This window comes from Oncorhynchus gorbuscha, linkage group LG04, assembly GCF_021184085.1.
Source record: "Oncorhynchus gorbuscha isolate QuinsamMale2020 ecotype Even-year linkage group LG04, OgorEven_v1.0, whole genome shotgun sequence".
Classification (NCBI taxonomy): domain Eukaryota; kingdom Metazoa; phylum Chordata; class Actinopteri; order Salmoniformes; family Salmonidae; genus Oncorhynchus; species Oncorhynchus gorbuscha.
In genome coordinates, this window is record NC_060176.1 from 67,773,424 (window position 1) to 67,784,600 (window position 11,177).

The window sequence follows — 11,177 nt, forward strand, 5'->3', positions numbered from 1 at the left end:
TAAATTGCAACTGTATCAATCTTGTCAGCCATATCTTCAGATATCAGCCAGAAATCAATATGGTATTCAATAGATACATCTTTGGTACTCCATGTAAACATCTTCTTATATAAGTTCTTATGTCTCCAAATATCTAAAACACTTCAATTTAAACATATATTCCTAGTTGCTATCCTTAGGAGGCCATCTATCTAGATTATCATGTAATACTGTATTAAAATCTCTACCCCATATTACTTTGGCCTACAGAAATGTTGACATTTGACTTATTTTCCTCTCAATGTCTCTAAATAAAATAGTTACTTGACTTGTTATTGGTAGCATTAGTATTCACAACAGGGAATTTAATTTGGTTGACATCTACCAAAAGCATATCCATCTGCATAATCTTCGCATTATCTTCTTCATGACTGTCTATGACCCTTAAAGTTGCCTTTTAAATTAGCGACACCTGCTGACCGATTGGTACCAAATGAAAGACAAATATAATTTCCCCATTGACACTTCCAAAACGCAGTATCTGTGGAACAGGCATGAGTTTATTGAATTAAATAAAAGTCGGAACTTTTACCCGTACAATACAAAAATAAAGACTTGGTTTTAAAAATATTACGGATAGTTTATTATCCTAATCTGCTACGAAAAAGTCACTTCCGGTAAGGGACTCTCCTGTGATTGGCTAGTCTGGAAAACATCGGAGCACTGAATTTGCAGCACCAAAGACAGAGAGTAAAGGTTGATCGGGTGTCATTGGCCACAGGGATTCATATTTTGCCCTTTCTCTAATATATCTGCCACATGGAAAATAACATCATACCCATTTCTCGCAATGTTAAAAATAAAAAATAAAATCTCATTCATTTCCTCGCACAGTAGGTGGCGGCAATACACCAATAGGTTGTAGTAGTCTGTCATTTAAGCTTAAAGAAGAAGAAGAAGAAGAAGAAGAAGAAGAAGGAAAAGGAAAAGGAAAAGGAAAAATAAATAACACACTAGATAGCTACCAACCATTGTGTGAAAATGTCTAACATAGAGTTGTTGAGATTGATTTTCAACGAAAGATTTAGAGCGTGTCCTAAACTATTCAGAGCTGTTGAAAAGACCATAACAGAGTACCAGGAAAATGTTTCCCCATCGAAAGAGGCGAACGACTGTGTAAAGAGGCTGCTTGATTTCATCCTTCTACCAGAGATACAGTTACATAGAGCAGGTTTGTTACACTTTTACGTCTCGTCATTAAACATTGGCAATTCGTTAATTTAGCTATTAAACATGGGTTATTTCTTGTTGATCAGTAGCGTCGGACCGGGGGAGCCCTAGCCCAATAATGGACTAAAGGAGCCTAACGTTAGGCTACTCCTTTAGTACCTATAAGGACCTTGCATATTATTTTATAAAAAGCGACTTGGCTCTGGTAGCCAAAGCAGTCAAATACTCTATCTAAACATTAATTGATTCTCAATTGCGCTACGTATCTAGAAACATGAAAGTAGAGGGATTTATATCACGATACAAAATAATTTCAAATGCAAAATACACACTTACTCTACGGTGATTTAAAGTGGAGCTGACAGCATTTTAGCAGCATGAAATATTATAAAATCTGCTCATGTACACGCCCCAGGAAGAATGAAACGTTTGAAAATAATGTTCTGACAAGCGAGAACTTGAAAATGACAATCTAAGTGTTCGTTAATTCTTATTGTTTGGGAATTACATACACAAAGGCAGTTGTGAAAATGCTATAGCAATATAGAGTGGGAATGCGGCCGTGCGTTACGCCAATCAGAGCTACATTAGGCCTTTATGCAAACAAGCCATTTGAGATTGTTCCATTTGATTTCAATCACTTTTTGACTGCACCCCTTTTGATTTGAATGAAACTTTCCATACATATTTGTCCATGGTTGAAGTGGTCAGAAAGTGACTTTTTGAACTTGAATGCCAAAACATTTATGAGAGAGAGGTGCCCAAAGTTGACCCATTTTGCATAATAACCCACCATACCATGAGCCATCCATGTCTTCATCACTGGAAAAGATATAACATGTATTTTTACATTTTTAAAATGATCAACAACAAAAAATATATACATTTCTGCATATGTTGTAGCTTAGACAATTTTTAAGATCTAAGGTTTTTGTGTTGAGCCTGCCATCGGTTGAGACAGGGTGGGTGTCATGTCTAGGCTGATAAATGTTCTAAAAACAACTTTCAAATGGTAACACAAAGAGGGTTGGAGGTCCACGCATCAGAGAATGTTGACTTGAATGAGAATATCTGGGACTGCAGTGGCTCACGGGTCTGCGTACCCACATCCATACCCACACATGCAGTCAGAGCAAGCCTTTTGGGGGGCCCTAAGTGAAATGTTGGGGGGGGGCAATTTTAGATGTTTGCTGGGTTTAATTAGAGTGAGAGTGACTAGCAAAACCAATGGAGGTTACCCAGTAGGTAATTCGATCATGATTACTACAAGTTTAGATAGCTGGCCCCTAGTCTAATTTACCAATCTAAAAATATTTTTTGACATGGGCTAATTGAGTGACTGTCAGTAATGAGAAACTGCTGATGCACAACCAAATTTTGAAATTGTGTATTCTAATAAATGGGAGTTGCCAGTTGCACATCCCTGTTTTTAAATGATGTCTTCAATACTCCATAGGAAACCTATTGAAATAGAGCTAATAGAATAGACATGGCTATTTAAGTTGACATTTGATGGTGGTTGGACCAGCAATCGTCTTTGTGGTAGTAATTCGAAGTTAAAATGTCAATTTCAGTGGTGTACCAGCTAAATTGCAGTGGTTGGAATTGGAGGTTGACCAATTATGATTTTTTCAACACGGATAACGATTATTGGAGGACAATTTTTTTCTGAGGTCTTGGCTGATTTCTTTTGATTTTTTCCCCATGATGTCAAGCTAAGAGGCACTGAGTTTGAAGGTAGGCCTTGGAATACATCCACAGGTATACCTCCAATTGACTCAAATGAATGAATTCTGTGATACAGTGAATTAATCTGTCTGTAAACAATTGTTGGAAAAATGACTTGTGTCATGCACAAAGTAGATGTCCTGACCGACTTGCCAAAACTATAGTTTGTTAACAAGAAATTTGTGGAGTGGTTGAAAAACGAGCTTTAATGACTCCAACCTAAGTGGATGTAAACTTACGTAAACTGTATGTGGTAGTAACACTTAATGTGTTGTGAAATCTGTTGTGAATGTATTGTAATGTTTTTTAAATTGTATAGCTGCCTTAATTTGTCTGGACCCCGGGAAGAGTAGCTGCTGCCTAATAAATACAAATGTTGGCGCTTGTGGGAGGGGGGCTAGGTTCTGCACACGTAGCTAGCTGGAGCTCGGCATCGCTATTCATCGCTCTCCTTTGGCTTTGTTTGGGTACTTTAGCGAAGCCAATTCTGATATCCGTCATGGCAGATTAGCTGGTTAAAACTAAATAAACACCGAGTTTGGGAAACCCTGGGCTAACCAACTATCTAAATCTTGTAGTTATCATTGCCAGATTACAGTTGCAGTTGCATGCGTCAGCCAATGGATGCGTGTCATTGACCGCAGTGTCGGTCAGGCACCAGATTGCTATAACTATTATCAGTTAGCTGATACGTAAAATACCTGTCCTGGCGTTGTAAGATCTGGCATTCGTCAGCAAATCCTGGGCAGATGAACGCACCCTTCGTGTCCAGGGGCCTCCATTGATTTTGTTGAGTCACATATCGTACAGTATCAACACACATAATACATGGGCAAAGTGTGTAGAATAGCAGGATTAGCTTTAAATTAACTAAATCTTCTCTGCACCAACGAAGGGTGTGAACAGTTTGGCGTGACACGGGCCACGAGGTGGGGGTTTGTTACTACGCCGATAAATGACAATATCCATCTGGAACTTTGCCATCTTGTAAATTTGTGTGACCGGACCTTCTCAAGTAGTAGTTGATTACCCGTGGCTTAGGTAATGAAAAGCACCGTCAACCGTTTTTTAACTAACCTTTACATGGCAATACTTTCTACATCCTTGACTTGGAAGACACCGGTGTTGCTCCCATTGCTAGTTGCAGGTGGAACGTTTTGACTTAGAAAATGCTCTGTTATTAAATTTTAAAAAATTGCGCTACAAATTTAATGACAAATCCTTTTCTATATTTATTTTTTTATTTTTTTTATTTTATTTATTTATTATACAGTATGGGGATGAGGTAGGTGAAAATGGGTGGGCTATTTACCAATAGACTATGTACAGCTGCAGCGATCGGTTAGCTGCTCAGATAGCTGATGTTTGAAGTTGGTGAGGGAGATAAGTCTTTTTTATTATTATATTTTTTTAATTTAATTTTTTTTTTTTTTGTGCAATTCGTTCCAGTCACAAGCAGCAGAGTACTGGAACGAAAGGTGGCCAAATGAGGTGTTGGCTTTAGGGATGATCAGTGAGATACACCTGCTGGAGCGTGTGCTATGGATGGGTGTTGCCATTGTGACCAGTGAACTGAGATAAGGCGGAGCTTTACCTAGCATGGACTTGTAGATGACCTGGAGCCAGCGGGCCTGGCGACGAATATGTAGCGAGGGCCAGCCAACAAGAGCATACAAGTCGCAGTGGTGGGTGGTATAAGGTGCTTTAGTGACAAAACGGATGGCACTGTGATAAACTGCATCCAGTTTGCTGAGTAGAGTGTTGGAAGCCATTTTGTAGATGACATCGCCAAAGTCGAGGATCGGTAGGATAGTCAGTTTTACTAGGGTAAGCTTGGCGGCGTGAGTGAAGGAGGCTTTGTTGCGGAATAGAAAGCCGACTCTTGATTTGATTTTCGATTGGAGATGTTTGATATGAGTCTGGAAGGAGAGTTTGCAGTCTAGCCAGACACCTAGGTACTTATAGATGTCCACATATTCAAGGTCGGAACCATCCAGGGTGGTGATGCCAGTCGGGCATGTGGGTGCAGGCAGCGATCGGTTGAAAAGCATGCATTTGGTTTTACTAGCGTTTAAGAGCAGTTGGAGGCCACGGAAGGAATGTTGTATGGCATTGAAGGTCGTTTGGAGGTTAGATAGCACAGTGTCCAATGACGTGCCGAAAGTATATAGAATGGTGTCGTCTGGGTAGAGGTGGATCAGGGAATCGCCCGCAGCAAGAGCAACATCATTGATATATACAGAGAAAAGAGTCGGCCCGAGAATTGAACCCTGTGGCACCCCCATAGAGACTGCCAGAGGACCGGACAGCATGCCCTCCGATTTGACACACTGAACTCTGTCTGCAAAGTAATTGGTGAACCAGGCAAGGCAGTCATTCCAACGTTCCCCCTGCAATTAGCCATGGGAGTTTAGCAAGTATCGGTGACTTTCAAATTGAGAACGAAGAAAGTGTCGCTAAGTTAAGGTTAATCGAAAATATCCTAATTGCGGCTAAACAGCAATACACAACCTCGGACACAAGCTTTAGCTCTGCTGCTGAGGTTCCAGTTTACATGGCTAGGGGAGCTCTTGAGAACCCAAGGCTACATTGAGTGTACATTGCAAAATGTTTTGCTACAGTTTATTGCGGTGTGCTCTAATGAATATGATCCAGGGGGCACAACATGCAACGTCTCATTAAATGGAAACAATGCTGTTCTGAGCGACCAGTTGAAAAACTTTGTGATTATGGTGGTTTAGAGGGTGGATGTGTACATAAATCTTGGAATCATTCCGTTACATTAGTAATTCCATGAGCGTTGCAAATGAGTAACATACATATGAAAGTAGATATTGAAGAATATACATTGAATGGTCCAAATAGGCATACAAAGCTTTTCATGTGCATTCTAATGGTAAATTAGTTGTTCGCTGCACCTGAAATATTGCCAGGTTTACAGAAACCCTTATTTCAAATACATTCTTTCTCCTTCCCTTCAGATCTCCAGAAAACCACAGTCTCTGAAGAGGAGGTTTACCTTGAGCAGAACCATTGTGAGCAAGAATGTAGCCTCAGTCTGGAGCAGGACTCAAATCCCACACAGATTAAAGAGGAACAGGAGGAACTTATGACCAGCCATGGAGAAGAGCCATTTCAAGAGCTGAAGAATGATAAAGACTCTGTATTCATTCCTTTCAGTGTGAAAAGTGAGTATGACGAGTCCTCACATCTGAGCATAACCCGAAGTAAAGAATACAAAGACCGAGACCCCTCCACTAAACAGATCAAAACAGAACCTGGGGAAGAGGACTCATCAGCACTAGCCAGTGACTATAAGCCCACCACTGCAGTAAATCCAGCCTGTTCTACAGCTCAGAGTGAAAATAGTGAAGTTATTGACTGGAATGAGAGTGAAGGACCTCTGTCAGCTTTGAAGACGCGGAAATCAAAAAGGATGCGGACAGAAAAATTACAGAGCTCCCTTATCAGCTCTAAGGGCAGGAAATCCGTAGTGTCCCATCTGAAATCACCTATCAGGTCCAACTCTAAACAAATTACCCATATGAGGAGCTACCTAGAGGAGAAATTGCATCGCTGTCAGGATTGTGGAAAATGTTTTGCTCGAGGTGGAGTTCTGAAAAGGCATATGAGGATCCACACAGGGGAGAAGCCGTATTGCTGTCAAGATTGTGGCAAAGCATTCACCCGAAGTGATTATATGAAACGGCATATGAGGAGCCACACAGGGGAGAAGCCGTATTGCTGCCGTGATTGTGGCAGAGCATTCACTCGAAGGGATTGCATGACACGGCATATGAGGAGCCACACAGGGGAGAAGCCATATTGCTGCCATGATTGTGGCAAAGCATTCACACATGACACAACATGTGAGGAGCCACACGGGGGAGAATCTGTATTGCTGCCATGATTGTGGCAAAGCATTCACTAGGAGTACACACATGACACAGCACATGAGGAGCCACACGGGAGAAATCGCATTGCTGTCATCATTGTGGAAAATGTTTTTCTCAAAAGGGAAATCTGAAATCTCATATAATGGGCCACACAGGAGACAAACCACATCCTTGTCATCTTTGTAACAAACATTTTACCAAAAGAAGTAATCTGAAAGTGCATATGAGGGTTCATACGGGTGATAAATCATTTCACTGACAGGATTGTGACAAATGTTTCACTCAGCAGTCCAATCTGAATAAGCATATAATGAAATCGCATATGAGAAGTCACAGAGGGGAAGAAACCACATTACTGCTAAAATAGTAGCAAATCTTTCACCACTGGTTTCCAACTCACTCAGGGTTTATGTGTCCTGTCTGAAGAAAATGCTGAGTGATGCAAGTGTATTAAACAGTCATAGGAGAATACACACTGGAGAAAATATGTAAATGCAGTGATTTGGGATTGATACTTCAAAACAAATGAAACCCTAAGAGGATGCATGGAGAGAATGCACAAAACATGACTGTACCCTGTGTGGGCATCAGACAGAAGATTGAGAGGTACATGTTTCAACTTCCAAGTGGAGACACGGTTCTTGTGGGGGTCTGAATAAATTAATGATTAATCTGAGAATATTGCATGATGCCCATATAGTTGTCTAACAGAGAGAAATTTGAGGATTTTTTTTGCAACAGGAGTCCCTGCTCATTAGTTTGACATACAGGATATTTGACTGCAGTCCTCTGTAGATGCTACTTGAACTCATCAATTCACTGCATTATTTGATGTGTGTCCTTCTGACCTTGGGAAACTGGTGGGAATTAAAAATCACCTTTGGACATTTGATTTTGACTCCAGCATAAAAATGTATATAAAATGTTATCTTTTACTTGGACTCACTTGGCATATCAAAATGATGATGTGAAAAATGAAGGCAGAACCTCAATGGTTAAGGAGAGATTAGTATTGGGAGATGAGAAATAAAGTTGACACTTAAAGATTCTCTTCTTCTTTTCTAAAGTAGGTATCTCTTTTTATCTTTATGTTAGGAATATTCTTAGAAACATTTAAATAAACAATTGATTTTGTTTATTTGTCTGGACATGAAAACTAAAATCCATATCATGCATGGATGAGGGATTTTTATAAAGTAAAGTAAAAATACTTTGAAGTACTACTTTTTATATTTTTGACAACTTTTAGTTTTACTCCACTACTTTTGTAAAGAAAATAATGTACTTTCTATTCCATACATTTTCCCTGACACCCAAAAGTACTCTTCACATTTTGGATGCTTAGCAGGACAGGAACATTTACCAATTCACACATTTATCAAGAGAAAATCCCTGGTCATCCCTACTGCTTCTGATCTGGCAGACTCACTAAACACAAATGCTACATTTGTAAATTATGTTTGAGTGTGGCCCTGGCTAGCCGTAAATAAATAACAAAATATTGCTGTCTGTTTTGCTTAATATAAGGACTTTGAAATTATTTATACTTTTATTTTTAATACATAAGTATATTTAAAACCAAATACTTGGACTTTCACTCAAGTAGTATTGTACTGGGTGACTTTCTATCAATTTGTGTACTTTTTCCACACTGCAAATAGCAATACGATCATGGCATACCCAACCACATCCATCAAACGGGAGCAAAGATACTCAACATACCTCATACTGTTGAAGAATGGTGCACTTTACTTGAGTATTTATGTTTTTGACAACTTTTACTGCTCTACATTCTTAAAGAAAATATGTATTTTTTACCCCCATTAATTTCCTCTGACACCCAAAAGTACTTGTTACATTTAGAATTCTGAAGCAAGACAGCAAAATGGTGCAATTCATGGACTTATCAAGAGAACGCGCGGCCATCCCTAATGCTTCTGATCGAAATGGCGTCTGTGTTGGAGTATGCCCTTCGCTGTCCTTTAAATGTACAAATGTTTTAATAATTGTGCCGTCCGGTTTGCTTACCTCTACATTTGCATAGGGAGTGATGTCAGACTTTCTGGCCTAGCCAGAGCCCAGCCTGGGAGGCAGTATTTAAAAGGGCTGTAATCACAACCGGCCGTGATTGGGAGTCCCATAGGGCGGCGCACATTTGGCCCAGCGTCGTCTGGGTTAGGGTTTGGCCGGGATAGGCCTTCATTGTAAATACGAATTTGTTCTTAACGGACTTGCCTATTTTAAATAAAGGTTACATAAATAAACCGTCTAGCGAATCCAACATTTGTGGTTTCATCTCGCTGTGATATTGTCTGCCAGATTGAGCTCTCACAACATGAAAAAATGACAATCATTTAATAGAATTTGAGCAAGACCACTTTCTCATGGTCACAGTTGGACAAAAGCACTTCTTGCTTAAAGTTGAAGTTGTAACGAGTCTGCACACATTTTAATGGTGTCTCTGCCGCTTGGAGGACATTTAGTAGACAATTCTCTGCTGTATGTTATATGAAATGGTTCCAAAATTGTACTGTCAGTATGTTATAAACGTAAAATTAATTATTAAAGGGGAAAGGTGTTACTATATTAAAATAATTTCTGTTATTTCAAGCTCAATTTTTTGAGGGAATAGGAAATAAAAAATACTTTTTCATAATATTTGAGATTGAGTCCTCAGAAGTGAGTACACCTCAGCAATTTATACAACAATGTTCCAAGACCTTTCTTAAACTATGCAACATGACCAGTTATTGTTTATGGCCATCATGAAAAATAATTACGTTTTTGTATGTCTATTTAGGGAGAAATCTAAATGTTGACATATCATTCAACTGGTTATAAGGAATTTGATTCATAGTAAAACCAGTTTTTTTTTTTACTTTACTCAAGTATTATTTTACTTGGTGACTCACTTTTACTTGATTAATTGTTTACTTATTATTTCATCATTACTTTTACTCAAGTATGACAATTGGGTACTTTTTCCATTATTTGACCATTCAAACCATCACAAAACCTGAGCCTGAATTTCAGTGGGAGATTCTCATTTGGATTTGCTCAACTCCTGTGTCATCGCACCCCCTTTTTGAAAAAGTTAAGGTAACCAAGAAGGTACAGTGCTATTTCAGGATCCTTGGGACATGCCTACCCTTCTAACCCTTACCCATTATGTCAACATTAATAAGGTAGGGATGTCCCAAGGATCCCAGATAGCACGGACCTATTGAAATGCAGCTATGTAGCCTGTTTTCTGTTTGCTAGCTAATAAGTATGTTTGTATGCACATGTACAGTATGTTCATATTGGTATACTTACCCATTCTACTTCCTCTTTTGTTTACCTGTTGCCAAGGAGGCCCTCCAAATAAGAAGACTGGAGGCCATTGTTGGTAAGATTAACATTGTTTATCAAATGTTTTTCTGTGTTGTCTTATGTGACCTCTGCTGGCAGATGATTGATAATTGCTTCTAGTTGGTTGTCTCTTGCACTTGTCTTTATTTTCTAAAAGGGTACATGGTTGAGAAATGTGATTGCAACAAGAAACAGGACCAAGATACATAAGTCAAAGCTGAATGAAGACAAGGCCTCAAATTAATTTAATAAAATAAATACATTTGCATAATCGTATTTCTTGTTTGATATAACTAGTTAGAAACTTGAGTTAATAAAATATGCACTTGGCAGTTGCAAAGAAAAAGTAAAGATTAAGATGGGCAAAAGAACAGGCACTGGACAGAGGAACTCTGCCTAGAAGGCCAGCATCCCGGAGTCTAATCTTCACTGTTGACATTGAGACTCGTGTTTCAGAAGAAAGTCCTTTGTTTCTGGCCATTTTGAGCCTGTAATCAAACTCACAAATGCTGATGCTCCAGATAATCAACTAGTCTAAAGGCCAGTTTTTTCGCTTCTTTAATCAGCAAAACAGTTTTCAGCTGTGCTAACATAATTGCAAAAGGGTTTTCTAATGATCAATTAGCCTTTTAAAATGATAAACTTGGATTGGCTAAGACAATGTGCCATTGGATCACAGGAGTGATGATGGCTGATTATGGCCTATGTAGATAGTCCATAAAAAAATCTATTTGATGTTATTTTAATGGACAAAAAATGTGCTTTTCTTTAAAAAACAAGGACATTTCTAAGTGACCCCAAACTTTTGAACGGTAGTGTAAATCACTAATGGTCAGTGGTGGATAAAGTACCCAACTGCTATACTTGAGTAAAAGTCTATAAGTATTTGATTTGAACCATGCTTAACTATCAAAAGTAAAAGTATAAATCATTTTAAATTCCATATTAGGAAAACCAGATCACTTTTTTTTTTTTTACGGATAGTCAGGGGCA

The 11,177-nt window shown here is 38.9% G+C and overlaps 1 protein-coding gene across 2 annotated transcripts; it reads left to right on the forward strand.

Annotated features, from left to right (window-relative positions):
• Positions 1-915: 915 nt before the first annotated feature.
• On the forward strand, positions 916-10,605 carry LOC124034574 (zinc finger protein 41-like). 2 transcript variants are annotated; one of them, XM_046347950.1, is made up of 4 exons: positions 916-1,210; positions 5,919-6,125; positions 10,185-10,221; positions 10,342-10,605. In XM_046347950.1, the coding sequence occupies exons 1-4, from the start codon at positions 1,021-1,023 to the stop codon at positions 10,352-10,354; spliced, it is 447 nt and encodes a 148-aa protein (XP_046203906.1). In that variant the 5' UTR covers positions 916-1,020; the 3' UTR covers positions 10,355-10,605. The 2 variants fall into 2 exon arrangements, with proteins under 2 accessions (XP_046203906.1, XP_046203905.1); XM_046347949.1 differs by lacking the exons at positions 10,185-10,221; positions 10,342-10,605 and having other exon boundaries at positions 917-1,210; positions 5,919-8,140.
• Positions 10,606-11,177: the final 572 nt, after the last annotated feature.

Bases quoted from the DNA above. Each gene is read 5' to 3' on its own strand.
- LOC124034574 (XM_046347949.1), top strand. From the start codon at position 1,021: ATGTCTAACATAGAGTTGTTGAGATTGATTTTCAACGAAAGATTTAGA. The intron at 1,211-5,918 runs GTTTGTTACACT...CCTTCCCTTCAG, and splicing joins GATACAGTTACATAGAGCAG to ATCTCCAGAAAACCACAGTC.